This window comes from Macaca nemestrina, chromosome 1 (genome assembly GCF_043159975.1).
Source record: "Macaca nemestrina isolate mMacNem1 chromosome 1, mMacNem.hap1, whole genome shotgun sequence".
NCBI classification, from domain to species: Eukaryota; Metazoa; Chordata; class Mammalia; order Primates; family Cercopithecidae; genus Macaca; species Macaca nemestrina.
The window spans coordinates 13,724,170-13,742,415 of record NC_092125.1 but is presented as its reverse complement, the minus strand read 5'-3'; the positions used below and the strand labels follow the sequence as shown (position 1 = coordinate 13,742,415).

Here is an 18,246-nt window from a genome sequence, read left to right as displayed (position 1 = left end):
AGCCTGAGCCGAGTTTCTCTTCCAGGTGCTGCGGTGTGCCGCGTGGTGCCCGGGCCTGGAGGAACTCTACCTGGAGTCTAACAATATTGTCATTTCCGAAAGGTAACTAGGGCTTACTTAAATGCATCTATCCCCATTAGTCATCATTCTGAGTAAACAAATGGTCTCAATTATATCTCACCTTAATTTTTAGAAGGATTTGTAAACAAGAATTAGGAAAAATGCTTATTATTCATTGCCTTCGCAAATTAGAATTTGACTAATTGGTTCTAATCAAAGGAAACTCATCAGAATTAAGTATTTGTGAAGACATGAGTTATCTTAGTTTTGCATCAGTGTATTAACTTGCTGCTTGCTGTTTCTTTTCTTTTCTTTTTTTATTTTTTTTGAGACGGAGTCTCACTCTGTCACCCAGGCTGGAGTACAGTGGTGATCACGGCTCACTGTAACCTCCGCCTCCTGAGTTCAAGCGATTCTCCTGCCCCAGCCTCCTGAGTAGCTGGGATTATAGGTGCCTGCCACCACGCCTGGCTAATTTTCTTTATTTTTAGTAGACACGGGGATTCACCATCTTGGCCAGGCTGGTCTTGAACCCCTGACCTCGTGAGCCACTGTGCCCAGCCAATTTGCTATTTCTAAATGGAAGTTCTGTAGGATATGCTGTAAGGATTAAATAATGTATTTTTCATTAGCATCATCTGTTTCAGGTCATTGTACCAAAGTACATGTAAAACCTTGTTCTCTGAAATATATTGTTGCCTCATCTCCCTTTTTTTATTAATAATATTAAATTACTATGTAAAATTAACCTAATTGTGGGAGAAAATTTACAACAGATTCTGAATTAAGGGATTCAGAATCTTAAAGACTTTCGTGTACAGAAGGGTTTCATTATGTAGGCAAATGCAGGTGTGTTTTTTTTTTTGCAATAGAGTTTCATTCTTGTTGCCCAGCTAGAGTGCAGTGGCGCCGTCTCGGCTCACTGCAACCTCCGCCTCCCTGGTTCAAGTGATTCTCCTGCCTCAGCCTCCTGTGTAGCTGGGACTACAGGCACGGCCCACCATGCCTGGCTAATTTTTGTATTTTTAGTAGAGACGGGGTTTCACCATGTTGGCCAGGCTGGTCTTGAACTCCTGATCTCAGGTGATCTGCCCACCTCGGCCTGCCAAAGTGCTGGGATTACAGGCGTGAGCCACCGTGCCTGGCCTGCAGGTTTTTTAAATTAAATTTTTTAATTTTGAGATAATCATAGATTCACATCAAGTTTTATAAGAAATGATACACAGATATCACTTGTACCCATGACCCAGGTTCCCCCATTGGTAACAAGTTGCAAAACTATGAAATAGGATCACAGGCTAGGTGGGACATTGACACCGGCAGGAATTTGTGCATTGCCAGAGGCACCCCTCAGGTTGCCCTTTTATAGTCATATCCACTTGCTTTTTACCCCCAACCCTCCATCGCATCAAATGCAGGCATTTTAAGGCTGTATCTTTGAAAACAAAAGAGAAATTCACGGTGAAAAAATTTTATTTTCCATACAGGCCAACAGATGTTCTCCAGACAGTCAAGTTATTAGACCTTTCCTCTAATCAATTAATTGATGAAAATCAGCTGTATCTGATAGCCCACCTGCCCAGGTAATTTGCCTCTAAATGCCTGATACAACAGTGTTCAGTCAGTTCTTAGTGAAGCAGTTTTTATATACTACGTATGCTTTCTCAGTAGAAACGTGGTAACAATGATGGAATTTCTAAATTGAGTAATTCCCTTTGGAAAATTTTCATTTGAATTCATTTAGAAAATGTACTTGTGAACGCTGTATAATGTGGACTATGTCTGTACCAGATAATTTGAAGAATGAATAGTTTGACCCTGTCGATAATGCCGATAGTCTTCACTCGTTAAACTCCGGGCAGTAGACCGTGTCTCTTTCCTCTGAGATGTGTTTAGCACCTGACATAGCAGTAGGTACTCAAGAACCATTAGGTGACTATAGAGTCATTAGAATATAGGATAAAGAGTTCACTTTGCATGTCCTAAGTTGGACTTCATGGTTTCTAAGTATTTTACATGGGATTAAAAACCTAGGGTGTAGAAAAAAATTTACAAACCGAGTCTGGTTGATACCCTATAGCATTTTAGATTGTTCTGTGTAATCAAATTTTACATTTTGATTTTTAGGTTAGAACAATTAATCCTCTCTGACGTTGGAATTTCTTCTATACATTTTCCGGATGCTGGAATTGGTATATAAGATTAGTAAAGTTCCATCCCACCCCCCCCATACTATACTTTAGCTACTTCTTTCACTTCTACTGTGTAACTTCATTCCTCTTTTTATAGGGTGCAAAACCTCCATGTTCCCGTCCTTGCAGTACCTTGTAGTAAATGACAATCAGATATCACAAGTAAGAGCTGCTTCGGAGTATGCCCAGCACACTGTTGCCTCTTTCCATTGTCACGGCAGAGTTCGGAGGTTCCTTCTACCAAAAAGTAAAAAAAAAAAAACCTAAATCAAAAGAGAAATGCCGCCTCAGCGTGGAACTCCTCATATGAAGCCAAAAATATTAAGAAAGAAATTAGTTCACTTCACACCTAAGTGGACTTCACACTCAAATGGCACATTAATAGAGTAAAAGTGGCTGGGCGTGGTGGCTCACGCCTATATTCCCAGCACTTTGGGAGGCCGAGGTGGGCGGATCCCCTGAGGTTGGGAGTTCGAGACCAGCCTGACTAACATGGTGAAACCCCATCTCTACTAAAAAAAACAAAAAACAAAAAACAAAATTAGCTGGGCTTGGCGGCACATGCTTGTTAATGCCAGCTACTTGGGAGGCTGAGGCAGGAGAATCGCCTGAACTCGGAGGCAGAGGCTGCGATGAGCCAAGATTGCACCATTGCCCTCCAGCCTGGGAAACGAGCGAAACTCCGTCTCAAAAAAAAAGAGTGAAAGTATGTGATCTTTCTAGAGGGGGTTGCTTGGTGCATGATGAAATTCCCTGCCTCAGATTAGAAGTAGGGACTTGCTTTCCTGTCGCTGGTTCAAACTTCTGCAAAAGTAGCACGAAACATACTGCTTTTCATTTATTTCCTTTTGCTGTGTTTCAGTGGTCATTTTTCAATGAGCTAGACAAGTTACCAAGTCTACGGGCTTTGTCCTGCCTAAGAAACCCCCTGACCAAGGAGGACAAAGAAGCAAACATGACGCGGCAGCTCATTATCGCCAGCATTGGCCAGCTGAAGACCCTGAACAAATGTGAGGTGAGCACTGGCGTCGTGACTAGCTATTTTTTAGACTAGAAATGATTTTAGGCCACGCGCCATGGCTCACGCCTGTAATCCCAGCACTTTGGGAGGCTGAGGCAGGCTGATCGTTGGAGTCCAGGAGTTCGAGACCAGCCTGAGCAACCTGGTGAAACCCCATCTCTACAAAAAATACAAAAATTCGCTGCGTGGTGTTACACGCCTGTAAGTGCCTGTAGTCCCAGCTGCTCAGGAGGCTGGGGTGGAAGAACCATCTGAGCCCGGGAGGCCAAGGCTGCAGTGAGCCATGAACATGCCACTGCACTCCAGCCTGGGCAGTGGAGTGAGACCATGTCTTAATTAAAAAAAAAAAGTAAAAAGAAATTGTTTTTGAATATTGTAAAGGAGGTGAGATGTAGCTTTCCTCGGAATGGTAAAAGATCAGCCTTGTGCAGTTTCATAATAACGGTTCTTTTCCAGCTCCTCAGGAGAGAGCAGCGACATCAGTGCGCGTTGTTTGAGGAATCCCAGGCAGCTTCTCCATTTGAGGAATCCCAGGCAGCTTCTCCATGTTTTCAGGGAATGTAGGCAGAAAGAACCGAACCACAGAGCTGCTTTCTCTTGTCCTTCTCAGCTACTCTTCCCCATAAAAGTGGGAAGCCCATGCCTTGTCCTTGCCAGCACTTTTGTGCATTCACTGGGAGTCAGTCAGCTCCACCAGGGCAGGCGCCTCCAGGCATACCTCGAGGAGGTGACCCAAGGTACCTGGCATAGTCCTGAAACTGGCCTACGTGCAAGTACTCTCATGAATTAAAAGCGTAGGCCAGGCATGGTGGCTCACGCCTGTAATCCCAGCACTTTGGGAGGCCATGGTTGGTGGATCATGAGGTCAGGAGACCGAGACCATCTGGCTAACACGGTGAAACCCTGTCTCTACTAAAAATACAAAAAAATTAGCCGGGCGTGGTGGCGGGCGCCTGTAATCCCAGCTACTCCAGAGGCTGAGGCAGGAGAGGGAGGCGGAAGTTGCAGTGAGCTGAGATCACACCACTGTACTCTAGCCTGGGCAACAGAGCGAGACTCCATCTCAAATTTTTAAAAAAAGTGTAAAACAAATTCTTTTTTCTTTTCTAATAAACCCCTGAGTTCTGTCAGTGTTAAAAAGAAGAGTGAAAACTATATCTTGTCCCTCTCAATGTGATTATTCTCTGCATGTGCTGTGGAGGAAGGACAAAGTGCAAAACGCAAAGGACTTGTTAGAAAAAGTCTTTCTAACAGATTTGTTTTTATGTCACACCAACATAGATTCTCCCCAAGGAGAGGCGGACAGCTGAGCTTGACTATCGAAAAGCTTTTGGAAATGAGTGGAAACAGGCTGGTGGACATCAGGATCCGGACAAAAACAGACTCAGCGAAGAATTCCTCAGAGCCCATCCTAGATACCAGTTCCTCTGCCTGAGTACGTGCGTATACGCTGGTGGCCTGCAGGGGGCGGATTTCCCGCTGGAACAAAGTGTTCCCTTGGGTATCAAAAGAGGTTCTCAGTGTTGCTTTTGCCCTTCCTTTCCTGGGCTTTTTCTGTTCATCTGAATGGACTATAGGTACTTTCCTGGGGCGAGGGCAGCAGGGCAAGAGCAGTGTCTCTCAGCAGGAGGAACCTAGGAGACTGTGTATGTTCCTGAAACGGAGAGAGTTGCATTTGGGGAAGGGAACGCAATTTTTTTATTTTTAAGAGATGGAGTGTTGCTCTGTCGCCCAGGCTGGAGTGATCTCACTGCAACCTCTGCCTCCCGGGTTCAAGTTATTCTCCTGTCTTAGCCTCCCGCGTAGCTGGGATTAGAGGCGCCCGCTACCACGCCCAGCTAATTTTTGTATTGTTAGTAGAGATGGGGTTTCACCATATTGGCCAGGCTGGTCTCGAACTCCTGACCTCAAGTGATCCACCCACCTCAGCTTCTCCAAGTGCTGGGATTATAGGTGTGAGACACCATGCCCGGCAGGAAAGCACTTCTTTTTCTTTTTTTTTTCTTTTCTTGAGACAGGGTCTTGCTCTGTCACCCAGGCTGGAATGCAGTGGCACAATCTCAGCTCATTGCAACCTCCACCTCCTGGGTTCAAGTGATTCTCCTGCCTCAGCTTCCAGAGTGGCTGGGACTACAGGTGCGCACCACTATGCCTAATTTTTGTATATATTTTTTTGAGACGGAGTTTCGCTCTGTTGCCCAGGCTGGAGTACAGTGGTGCAGTATTGGCTCACTGCAACCTCCGCCTCCCAGGTTCAAGCAATTATCCTGCCTCAGCCTCCTGAGAAGCTGGGATTACAGGCATGCGCCACCATGCCTGGCTAATTTTTTTTGTATTTTTAGTAGAGATGGGGTTTCATCATGCTAGCCAGGCTGGCCTTGAACTCCTGACTTTGTGATCTGCCTGCCTCAGCCTCCCAAAGTGCTGGGATTACAGGCATGAGCCACCACGCCCAGCCGGGAAAGCACTTCTTTTTTTTTTTTTTTGAGAAGGAGGCTCGCTCTGTCGCCCAGGCTGGAGTGTAGTGGCATGATCTTGGCTCACTGCAAGCTCCACCTCCCGGGTTCACGCCATTCTCCTGCGTCAGCCTCCCGAGTAGCTGGGACTACAGGCACCCACCACCACACCCAGCTAATTTTTTGTATTTTTAGTAGAGATGGGGTTTCACCATGTTAGCCAGGATGGTCTCGATCTCCTGACCTCGTGATCCGCCCACTTCGGCCTCCCTAAGCACTGGGATTACAGGGGTGAGCCACCGCGCCTGGCCAGGAAAGCACTTCTTAAATATAGGTTCTTCTCTTTGCACATGTTCACTAGGTTTCAGGTGGTGCACCATGCTCCACTGTAGAAAGGGTAGGAAGCACTCCAGTTTATCTCTGAGGCATCCCTATTTTTTTTTTTTTTTTTTTTTTGAGGCAGAGTTTCACTCCTGTTGTCCAGACTGGAGTGAAATGGCGCGATCTCGGCTCACTGCAACCTCTACCTGCTGGGTTTAAGCGATTCTCCTGCTTCAGCCTCCTGAGGAGCTGGGATTACAGGCGTCTGCTACGACGCCTGGCTAATTTTTTTGTATTTTTAGTAGAGATGGGGTTTCACCAGGTTGGCCAGGCTGGTCTCAGAAACTCCTGACCTCAGGTGATCTGCCCGCCTTGGCCTCCCAAAGTGCTGGGATTACAGACGAGAGCCACTGTGCCCGGCCGGCATCCGTTTTTTTTATAGCCCCACAGGTAGTTCTAGTGAACAGGAAAGTTCGCATGAGAGTGTAGTTCTGCAGTAAGCTCTCATCCCCAGGGCTCACTACCAAGGCTGGCACTTGGCATGCACAGTGGTTCGTTAAATCCTCCAGCCTGGTTCTTCAGGCTTTGAAGCTAAGAATTCATGAGTCTTTGTCCCTGATGTACTTTCCATTTTGTTTTGCCTTCATTATTATTCCACATTTCGCTTTTATGTGATTTTCCTTTTTTATATTTCTTAATGCAAGCAGCTCACTGCATAAACGCTTTAGGCTTGAACAGTGTCTTTAAGGAAGAAAAGCAGCCTGGAGGAATCACTTTCAAATGACTCCATTAGCCGGCCCAATTTCCTGGCCACGCTCCGCTCCTTGAATTCTAAATCACTTGGGGGTGGGCAAGGGAAGATTCTGAAGCAGCTGGCCAGGTATTGTTGAGTATTCACTGCTCAGAATGCTAGAAGACAAAAGCACAGATACAGGGGGATTTAGAGAAATTCTGTCACTGTTTGGCATAGAGCAGGAAAAAATTCTGCTTTCCTCTTCTGTGGAGGCCGTGGTCCCGGCCGAGGAACTGCTTTGCAGTGTGGTACTGAGCGCCCAGCCTGGCACTGCACGGTCTGGTTGAAACTTGGGGAAGGTGTCTTGTGGATTGTGTCTCAGGTGGCACCAGGTTTCTCTCAGCGCAGAAAGAACTATTACCAAAGGTGACACTTGGGGAAAACATTTGAAGTATTTGAGGGCAGTCTTCTCTTGCTAGTTTGAGTGAGGACACCTGAGGAACAATGATGTAATACACGTGTCAACACGCTGCTTTTCATGTATTGTCTTCTGTTGAGTTTCACTGGTCGTTAACAATGAGCCAGGTAAGTTACAGAGTCTGCAGCTCTGGGTAGACAGACGATTGTGCCCTTAGGAGTGGTTGTTGTCCATCACTCCTAAAAATCACACTGAATAAAGGCAGCTCCATGTGTCCTGGGAAAGGCACAGGCTGTCTGGATACTTACCTATGCTTTTTTTTTTTTTTTTCCTTATAGTGGCCTTTGGTTTATCATTCATCTCCTTTGATTTCTTAAACAGAATATGGTGCACCTGAAGATTGGGAACTCAAAACACAACAACCATTTATGCTCAAAAACCAGCTACTAAGTAAGACTCTCAGATTCAAATAGTTTATTTGTATTTGAGTCCTTAGGTGCCAAAACAGATAGTGTGTTTCTTTTAAGTGTGTATCTCTTAAGTACTTAAGTAAATGCTTTGAGTTTTAAATGAATTTTTTTTTTTTTTTGAGACAGTCTCCCTCTGTCCCCCAGGCTGGAGTGCAGTGGCGTGATCTCAGCTCATTGCAACCTCTGCCTCCCAGGTTCTAAGTGATTCTCCCGCCTCAGCCTCTGGAGTAACTGGGACTATGGGCATACACCACCACGCCCAGCTAACTTTTCTTTTTTTTAAATTGAGATGGAGTTTCGATCTCGGCTCACGGTAGCCTCCACCTCCTGGGTTCAAGTGATTCTCCTGCCTCAGCCTCCCAGGTAGCTGGGATTACAGGCATGCGCCACCATGCCCAGCTCATTTTGTATTTTTAGTAGAGACGGGGTTTAACCATGTTGTCTAGACTGGTTTCGAACTCCTGACCTCAGGAGATCCACCTGCCTTGGCCTCCCAAAATGCTGGGATTAGAGGCGTGAGCCACCACACCCAAAGAAATGAATTCTTTAAAACATATCTAAATTCTTATACATTTTTGCAACTCCTGTTTTAAACTCATTTAATAGTGTTATAAATGTGGGAGGTAATGGAGTTGTGAACCAAATTGTGATTTGTGAATTTATGACTTGAAAACCTGTCCAAGCTGTCAGGAAAGAAGCACTAAGCAGGGAAAGGGATCAGGAAAGAAGCACTAAGCAGGGAAAGGGATCAGGAAAGAAGCACTAAGCAGGGAAAGGGATCAGGAAAGAAGCACTAAGCAGGGAAAGGGATCAGGAAAGAAGCACTAAGCAGGGAAAGGGATCAGGAAAGAAGCACTAAGGGAAAAGGGAAAGTGGCGTCCAGCTATTTTTGTTGTTGTTAGCAATTCATGGAAGGATTTTAAACATTGATTAGACCTGCCAGTTTGCACTGCATAGCTCTATCATTTGGCCATCTGTTGATGTGTGTGGATAATTTAAATCCATATAATAGTAGATATCAATTAGTCTTTTTCTTTGTTTCTCTTAAAGCACTGAAGATAAAATACCCTGATCAACTTGATCAGAAAGTCCTAGAGAAACAACTGCCGGGTAAGAAAAATGAGCCTATCTTTTCCTTAAACTCTGAATCATCGGCCTAGGTATGAGTCAGCTAAAATTAAAACCTTTAACTCATGTCTCAAAGTGTGGACCTCAGAGCTTAGAGGTTTTCATTAGTCTTTTATATTCTAAAATACAATCAATCATGCTAATGTCACTCCCCCATGCCCCCAAAAGTTCAGGTCTCCCATAACTTTATCAGCTGAAAGCAGTTTTGTTAAAATTGGAAGCCCCTGCATATAATTACACACACACACACACACACACACACAATTTTATTTTGAGACAGGGCCTCTGTCACCCAGGTTGGAGTGCAGTGGCACCATCTCAGCCCACAGCAGCCTCTGCTTCCTAGGCTCAAGCATTTCTCCAGCCTTGGCCTCCATGTAGCTGGGACTACAGGTGCGAGCCACCAACGCCCGGCTAATTTTTGTATTTTTTGTAGAGATGGGTTTCACCACGGTGCCCAGGCTGGTCTCGAATTCCTGAGCTCAAAGCCATCCGTCTGCCTCAGCCTCCCAAAGTGATGGGGTTATAGGCATGAGCCACTGCAGTTGGCCTAAATTGTATTTTTAACCAAAAGCCTGAGATCTTGAATGGCATAGACTTTCAGAAGCATTCCCCAAGCCTGTTGCTGTTTCCAGGGAGACTGTGACACTGGGTTTGGGGTCTGCTTCTCATCCCTTCATAAGAGAGGAGCTGTGTCCTGGTGAACTGAATTCTTATGGGAGGTTTGTGACTTTGCTTACTTTCTACTTCTGCTCCTGATGGATCAGGAGTCCCTGCAAAAACAATCTGTAGATGCTCTTTTAATGGACACCCTGAAATGGTTTTGGGAAAACTACCTTAGAACTTAAAAAAAAAAAAAAAAAAAGTGCTACTGGAACTGAATTACTTTTATTTGGAAAATAAATATGCTTGTGTCAATAAATTAGATCAACATAACTTACCTTAAACTTTCACTCAAAATAAAAATGAAATTATAGTCTATTTTTGAGTTTGCCATGATACTGTGAATTCTCAAGATTAAACTTGACTCATAGCTAACTGCTAAAATATAAACGGTAAATTTAGAGCAGTGAGGATTTAAATAAATGAAATACACATCAGCTTAATGACTCTAGTACACTGGGTTTGTTTGCCCGTCAGTGCAGTGAATTCCCATTGATTTTTAAATTAGTTTCTATCAGATAAAGCAAGCTTATCATGGTGTTGCTTATATAAAGAAGGCTTTAGTTGTGTTCAGAGAAGTAGCTTTCTGATTGATAACCATCCATTTAGTGTTAATTTACCAGAACGTCTCCATTTTTATTTATTCACAATCTAGTTTCTACTCCTGTAATACGTAATTTGGCTACTGCTATATAATGGATTAGAATTAGTGATTTCCCCCTTCATTATTCTGTTTTCAAACTTAAATACTGCCAGTAAAGGCCCTGGTGGACACAGACTAGTCAAAGAGGGCCAGGACTGTTTTATTTTTTTATCGTTTTTCAGACGGGGTCTGGTTGTCACTCAGGCTGGAGTGCAGTGGTGCCATCTCGGCTCACTGCAGGCTCCATCACCTTGATCATCAAGTGATCCTCCCATCTCCGCCTCCTGAGTAGCTGGGACTATAGGCACGAACCACCACACCCTGCTAGTTTTTTGATTTTTAGTAGAGATGAAGCCTCGCTATGTTGTTAAGGCTGGCCTCAAACTCCTGAGCTCAAGCTGTTCTCCTATCATCACCTCCCAAAGTGCTGGGATTATAGGTGTGAGCCACCGTGCCTGGAGGGCCAGGACTTTCTGTGTTTTTGGCCTTCGATGTCTTTGCGTGTTTCCTTTTGCCTTTGCAGATACGTCAAATCAATTAATGGGAATGTCACCACTATGGAGTATTTGCTCAAGAATATTGTCATCAGACCTGCTTCGTTAAGCTTTCCTCTGCAGTCTTCCTCTGGAAGGCACTGAGGTAGACCTGTCAAGTCCTGTCATCTGGGCATATGCCTGAATGCAGCCCTTGGCTGGGGGTGACAGTGCCACCTTACCCTTCTCTACTTCCACACTGTACACCTGACTGGTATCCCAGGTCTTCTGAGATTCAGTTAGCCATTTTGGGGACACCCACTGCATTCATGCTGTTTTTATTAATCTTCGGGTAGAGCTGCAGAGATTCGACTATCCATAGAAATTATATGTAAGAATTACTATTTTCAACATTCAGAGTCTGAGTCCTGTATTCTATAAACTCAGCAGTAAGCCAGCAGATTGTGAGCGTTCTTTTTTCCCCCTTTTTAATTTGCTTTTCTGTTCCTCAAATGTGCACTCACTCACTCGTTCATACAAAGGTTCTTAATACTAATTCTTATGCCACATGCTGCGAATATTTAACCACTACCATAGGTAAACGTCTTCTAAAAAGAAAAGTAATAGCCAGGCATGGTGGCTCACACCTGTAATCCTGGCACTTTGGGAGGCCAAGGTGGGCAAATTGCTTGAGCCCAGGAGTTTGAGACCAACCTGAGCAACATGGTGAAACCCCATCTCTACAAAAATAAATAAATACAAAAATTAGCTGGGTGTGGTGGTGCAAGCCTGTAGTCCCAGCTACTTGGGCAGCTGAGGTGGGAGGATGGCTTGAGCCCGGGAAGTTGAGGCTGCAGTGAGCTGTGATTGAGCCACTGCAATCTGGCCTGGGTGACAGAGTGAGACCCTATCTAAAATGAAAAAAAAAAAAGCAATACCATTTTTTTAATCCATTAGATTAGCAAAATTAAAATAATACTGGCTGGCATGAAAAAGCAGTATACCGTTTTTGTAAAGTCATGTGGGAATTACTGTACAAAGTTAAAAATACACGTATGCTCTGACCAAGCATTGTGTCTTGCAGCATTTGTGATGGTGAAGATAAGAAGAATCTAAATACTTGCCAGTGGGGGAATGGTGAATAAGCTCTGGTAGAACCACACAGCACACAAGGCACATGTGTCACTGTGGAGAATGAAGCAGGTCTAGAGCTGCGCTGTCCACTGTGACTGCAATAACCACATGTGGCTATTTAAATTCATTAAAATAAAATTCAGTTCTTCAGTCATACTCGCCGCATTCCAGGTGCTCAGTACCACATGTGGCTGCCATATTGGGCAGTGTATGTCTAGAGGACATGGCATGGAATTGGCATGAAAAGCTGTACCATCATGTCATAAAGAAATACAAATGTAGTAGGTCAATATATTATAAAACCTATACATCCTTTTTTTTTTTTTTTTTTTTTTTTGAGATGGAGTCTCATTCTGTCACCCAAGCTAGAGTGCAGTGGCATGATCTTGGCTCACTGCAAACTCTGCCTTCCGGGTTCAAGCAACTCTCCCTACCTCAGCTTCCCAAGTAGCTGGGTTAACAGGCACCCGCCACCACGCCCGGCTAATTTTTGTATTTTTAGTAGAGACAGGGTTTCTCCATGTTGGCCAGGCTGGTCTCAAACTCCTGACCTCAGGTGATCTGCCCACCTCAGCCTCCCAAAGTGTTGGGATTACAGGCGTGAGCCACTGCGCCTGGCTTAAAACCTATACATCCTTATATGAACATAGAAAAAAAGGCCTAGAGGTAAACCTCTCAAATTTTTTTTTTTTTTTTTTTTTTTTTGTTGAGACGGAGTCTCGCTCTGTCGCCCAGGCTGGAGTGCAGTGGCCGGATCTCAGCTCACTGCAAGCTCCGCCTCCCGGGTTTACGCCATTCTCCTGCCTCAGCCTCCCGTGTAGCTGGGACTACAGGCACCCGCCACCTCGCCCGGCTAATTTTTTGTATTTTTAGTAGAGACGGGGTTTCACCGTGTTAGCCAGGATGGTCTCGATCTCCTGACCTCGTGATCCGCCCGTCTCGGCCTCCCAAAGTGCTAGGATTACAGGCTTGAGCCACCGCGCCCGGCCTCAAATTTTTAACATTGGTCATAGGCAGTAAAAAGAAATAATTAGCTATTTCCATATTTTCTGAATGCTAAGACAGTCATGTTAGTATATTAAAAATGGTAATGCTATTTATTACATACAAATTGCTACTTTCTTCTATAGAACCATTATGAGTAGGCAGATTTTTTTTGAGACAGGGCTCACTTTGTTACCCAGGCTGGATGGAGTACAGTGGCGCGATCATGGCTCACTGTAGCCTTGACCTCCTGGGCTCCAGTGATCCTCCCAAGTAGCTGGGACTAGAGGCGTACATTGTTATGCTTGGCTAATTTCTTATTTTTTGTAGAAATGGGGTGTCCTCATGTTGCCCAGGCTGGTCTCGAATTCCTGGGCTCTGATCCCTCTGCCTCCCAAAGTGCTGGGGTTACAGGTGTGAGCAGGCCAGGCGGATTTCTTATTAGAATTGTTTTATGACCAAACTTTCTGTTTCTGTCATGTGTTAGGAGGATGTCATTTCCCACTGGTGTGCAGCAGTTAACCCCTTCTCTAACCAGGCTCCAACAATGAAAGCCAGTCCATCTAAATCTTTTGAAAGGACTAGACTATCACATATTCACACATGAAAGAGCAAATTTTGTTAATTAAAATTATACATTCTATTAACTGTATTCAATACATACAAAAAGGCCAGTTTTTATTCTAAAATAAAGATAACATTTATTATCACAAGTTGCATAAAAACACACAGCTTTTACAAAAATGATTTTTGATAGAAAAATATGTTTGAATACACTGTGATATTTGTAGGAACACCACACTATTGCTGTATCCCCAGCTAAAGCTTCAAGGAAACTCTGTTTCTCATAATCAAAATATCCACTATTTACCACAACCCATCTTTGGAAAGAAGTTCATAGTGTATTCTGAACAAGCCAAAGCGTTGACTCGGAAGTTACATTCCCATGCCTGGCAGTCACCTGTGTATGTTTAACACAGTTACACATGACATAATTATAGAATGGCGGTGCTGGAATGGACCTTGTAGATCATTTAGTCGACACCCTCATTTTACAGAGGAGGAACTAAGGCCAGAGTTGAGAGATGTCCTCAGGATACCTGAGTCCCATTCCAGTGTTTGTTCGGTAATTCATAAGGAAGTCATCACAAAGGTTTAAAAAGAAAACGTTAATGACTCACTCCCATTTTTATTCTGTGCTGAGAGTATCATTCTGGTTTATTCAGATTAAGAAAGAAATACACTACTGAAATGGTATGAAACTCACTGTCAAAGGGCACTTAGGTCCGTTGGCTCCGTTTCCCACAGTTCCCCAAATGAACAGGTGGTGCAAAGACTCAGGCTTTCCCTTAATTACTTACTTGGGTAAAGTGACTTGGGTAAAATGACAGATACGGCCAGGCCCTGGGCTCACGCCTGTAATCCCAGCACTTTGGGAGGCCAGGGCGGATCACGAGGTCAGGAGTTTGAGACCAGCCTGGCCAACATGGTGAAACCCTGTCTCTACTAAAAATACCAAAGTTAGCTGGGTGTGGTGACGGGCACCAGCTACTCGGGAGGCTGAGGCAGGAGATATCGTTTGAACCCGGGAAGTGGAGGTTGCAGTGAGCCGAGATTGCACCATTGCACTCCAGCCTGGGCAACAGAGCGAGACGGTCTCCAAAAAAAAAAAAAAAAAAGACAGATACAGCTATCATTGCAATGATACTGTGGTCTCATCACATGAGCTAGTTTTACAAGTAAGTGTCATTTGAGAGAACGAATGGACTTTTCTTGTCTTTTGATAGGCTCCATGACAATTCAAAAGGTGAAGGGATGGCTGTCACGTCTTCTCAAAGTTCCTGTGTCAGACCTTCTGTTGTCCTATGAAAGTCCAAAAGTAAGTTGCCCAGGAAAAAACAAAGTCAAGCTTCGTCCTCATGATGACATTAAACTGTCTCTAGATAGCAACAGTTTGATTCTAAATAGAGACCATAGATCTGTTTGATTTTAAGGGTAAGCTACTGCCTGGGGACGGGGTGGGATAGAGTATGTGTAACATGCTTTATCAGATCTGTCTTAATCACATCCTTCCCTACCTTCCTTCTAATTTTAGGAGCCGGGCATAGAAATCAAGCTGGAAAATGACCTACAGTCATTACGTTTTTATTCTGTGGAAAATGAAGATTGTCTATTAGTGCGATGGTAACAACCAACTAATAAAATTTAGAGACTACACTGCTTATCATGTCTGGGGTTCATCGGAAATAAATGATCCACTGGAACAATTCTGTCAAAAACAAAGGGGTTTACAACTTGCCCTAAGGATAACAAGGGATTTATTTTCACCACTGATGTAGTTTTTGTTGGGAAGCGACCATTTCTAGGCTTATACATAATAGCAGTAATAAAGGCTTTGAACCTACTAACAATTTTCTGATCGTATTTCATATTTATTTTTACAGTTCATCACTGCATTTCATGATAAGATTTAAATATTAAATAGAAACTAGCTAGCCTAATAAAATCTGAACACAGTTAATGTCTGTCATAAGACTAGTTTTAATGGAATTCTCTATTGATACTACTATTTTAAAGGGTTACTAAAACGATTTGGCTGGTCATTTTGGGAAATGTCCCTTAAACTTGGGGAGACACATCCTCTACTGTGTATAACAATATGCTATTATCTGTCTTCTCAGTTGCACTATTTTCTAAGAGTACTTAATCACATGCTTTTCCCTACAATTATACCTAAGCTGAGTGTATCTTCTCGTGTAGAAGATAACCAGCTCTGATTGAAATGTACTCATATTAGGTAAACTTTAGGCAATGATAGGAGGAAAGCAAAACTAATTCTTTCAAACTGTCAACAATTTAGAAATATCCTTCCCGATGCCACTAAAACCCTGAGAGGTATTTGCTTTTATTCATACTCACAAAAATTTAGCATTTAAAAACTATGAGTACGAAGCTGTGACCTTCAGGATTTAGGTTAGATGGCAGAAAGAAAACTTGGATATTAGTCTACCGTATAAATGGACTTCTTTAAAACCAAGGTTCAGAACTGAGAATCATACTGGTTCCTCTTCAAGTTCAAGTTGCCCACTTCAGAGATCCACAAAATCTGACGTTATTTCCAGAAACCCCAAACTTTGGTATAAGTGGCCACTGCTCAAATATGTGATCACATGACCACACAGCATTCCTGTGAGTTCTTTTTGTCTGATAATTATCCTCATTAAACTCTACAGAGCTATCCTGCAATCCAGGTTGAAATTCAAACTCTCAGTTACTACTACAGATTCTGAACTGGGCCAAGTTTTAACCAAAAATTACAGGTAATGGTGATTACTAATTAGCCACAATGCATCAGGATTTAGAAATTTTTTTTTTTTATAAAATAACTTGGTATTTTTCTGATAATATTCCAATATATAAACTTTTCTTATGCTACAGTACCAGTTGATTTTTAAGAAGAAAATTTGTGCAAACATTAAGAAACACCGCATTGGTTCTGGGTGAAAGTGCCGGTCTGGAAGTCTCTTGAAAGACCATACAGTCTACTGCTAAGCCCTGGGACACCTCAGACTTGCACTCAGATTATCGTTTGCCTGCCCTGATTTTAGATGCTGCTAATTCAAGTCCCTGTTATCTTGCTTCACACCGACAAGGATCACCGCACCGTTCCTTCAGTTTCCACAGTTCTGTCAGTTCCCATGGAGAATACTGAGGAGAAGAGAGCATTCCTGTCTCACAGGTCTTCTCACACAGCCACAGGCTGTCCTGTTGAAAAACAACCAAAGCCAATCTGAGAGTGGTGAAACTGTTTTAAGAGTGTCAGAAAGTCTGCACGTAGACAGTTTTTATCTATTCGAATGATGCTGAAATTACTTCAAGGATAACTCCATGTGTGGACCAACTGGTGAGGTTTGGGGGTGGCACCTCCTGATTGGGGAAAACACCAGGTCCCACAGTCCTGTGGCTGTGGAATACAGAAACAAGGCAGTGTGTGGACGAAGAGTTAGTCAACAAATGCAATTCTGTAATGAATGATTTTAGAAACCACAAGTGAGTTTCGTGTTTGCTATTAAAGGTGTGTCTATGGCAGTATTAATAACAGCTACTATTCTGATGGAATGCTTACAATATTGTGGGGACTCTACCCAAGCACTTTGTAAATATTTCACTCAATTCTCACAGTAACGCTGTGAGGTAGGAGCTATTTCCCTCTTACAACTGAGGAACAAACTAAGAGTTAAGTAACTTGTTCAAGGTCACAGGGCTGGTAAATGAAGAGGAGGGATTAGACTCCCAAGCTCAAGTTCTTAACCACTAGACTATTTCCTAGCTACATGAATTGGCTTCTGTTTTCAGCAATATAGCAGAACACAGAAACTCATTCAATGTTTTGACAACACAAAAATGTTGGGCAAAATGAAACACCTTTATAAAGCATGGCAGAACTCCATGAAGAAAGAAGAAACCGGTAGGAGAAAGTGCTGAGTCAGCATGTGTCCTGAAGGCGGCTGCTGATCCTTGCGTTATGAAAGGCCAAGCCCAGGGACAGGAGACTAATGGGAGACTGACACAGAGCTAGGATCTCTGAGGGGCCACAGCCTCAGGGGGTATATAAGAAAACAAACTCGGCTTGTCTGTCTCAGTCTCGCCCCTCAGTGGGATGGAAAGGAGTCTCTCTCCCCCGAGCGCCTACCCACAGCTTGCACTTAGGTAGGTCTGGGGCTGGTAGTCAGTCTGTGTAAGCCCAACAGTTCCAAGTCAAAAATCTGAAGTATTCATAGATGGTAGTTTTCCTAGTGCATGGTAGAAAAAAATGTAAATCCTCTCTGTAGGAATGCATTTTAAATAAGGACTCAGTTTCCAAAGACAACACGGTCACAAAAAAAAAACAAAAAACACAAAAACAACTCTTCAACACATCAGAAAACAAGCCCCATGAACAACAGTCTGTAGAAACAGGAAACTGCAGAATCAGACCCAGCAAAGACTACAGATCCCAGAGTTACCAGATATAAAAATAATTCTATTCAAATATGAGACTGAAAGCACAACAAAGGAATCGGACTATCAAAGTGGACTGCATAGATGTGGGCTGACTTCTGAGAGCTGCTCTGGGGCCCCAGCTCTATGCTGGGCTTCTAACTGACAAACACTGCATGTGCCTTCTGTCCCCTGCACCTTCGATGGCCAAAGTGGAAGCTGCAAGAATCCAGAACTCAACAGAAATCTCTAAAGCTAAAGTCAGCTTTGTGCTTGGTTTCTTCCCAGGTCTCTAGTTTCCATTTTGGTCTCTGCAGATTCATTTTTTTTTCTGGTTCAGCAATAGTGTGTTTTAAATGATGTCTTATATTTCATGCAGTGTCTCCTTTGTATCGGTCAGAAGGGTTGAAGGACCCTTAGACTGCCACACTCAAATCAGTGGATTCTGTCGTTACTATTTTTTGTTTTTTTTGAGACGGAGTCTCGCTCTGTCGCCCAGGCTGGAGTGCAGTGGCATGATCTCGGCTCACTGCAAGCTCCGCCTCCCGGGTTCATGCCATTCTCCTGCTT

At 43.6% G+C, this 18,246-nt stretch overlaps 2 protein-coding genes across 5 annotated transcripts in view; one reads left to right on the top strand and one right to left on the bottom strand.

Moving 5' to 3' along the window:
* The window catches only part of LOC105474604 (tubulin folding cofactor E), a 69,363-nt gene extending 54,254 nt beyond the window's left edge, over positions 1-15,109 (top strand). The window contains exons 7-16 of one of the 3 annotated variants that reach the window (XM_011729402.3): positions 26-102; positions 1,548-1,643; positions 2,188-2,252; positions 2,350-2,414; positions 3,115-3,267; positions 4,555-4,708; positions 7,583-7,651; positions 8,722-8,781; positions 14,484-14,575; positions 14,792-15,109. In XM_011729402.3, the coding sequence (XP_011727704.1) occupies positions 26-102; positions 1,548-1,643; positions 2,188-2,252; positions 2,350-2,414; positions 3,115-3,267; positions 4,555-4,708; positions 7,583-7,651; positions 8,722-8,781; positions 14,484-14,575; positions 14,792-14,884 (924 nt within the window). In that variant the 3' untranslated portion in view covers positions 14,885-15,109. Of the gene's footprint in view, positions 1-25; positions 103-1,547; positions 1,644-2,187; positions 2,253-2,349; positions 2,415-3,114; positions 3,268-4,554; positions 4,709-7,582; positions 7,652-8,721; positions 8,782-10,628; positions 10,745-14,483 lie in introns of all 3 variants that reach the window. The other 2 variants (XM_011729404.3, XM_011729401.3) reach the window with 2 other exon arrangements.
* The window catches only part of LOC105474603 (beta-1,3-N-acetylgalactosaminyltransferase 2), a 63,413-nt gene continuing 58,515 nt past the window's right edge, over positions 13,349-18,246 (bottom strand). For both annotated transcript variants that reach the window (XM_011729399.3, XM_071073972.1), the window contains exon 12: positions 13,349-16,461. In XM_011729399.3, the coding sequence (XP_011727701.1) occupies positions 16,327-16,461 (135 nt within the window). In that variant the 3' untranslated portion in view covers positions 13,349-16,326. The remainder of the gene's footprint in view (positions 16,462-18,246) is intronic.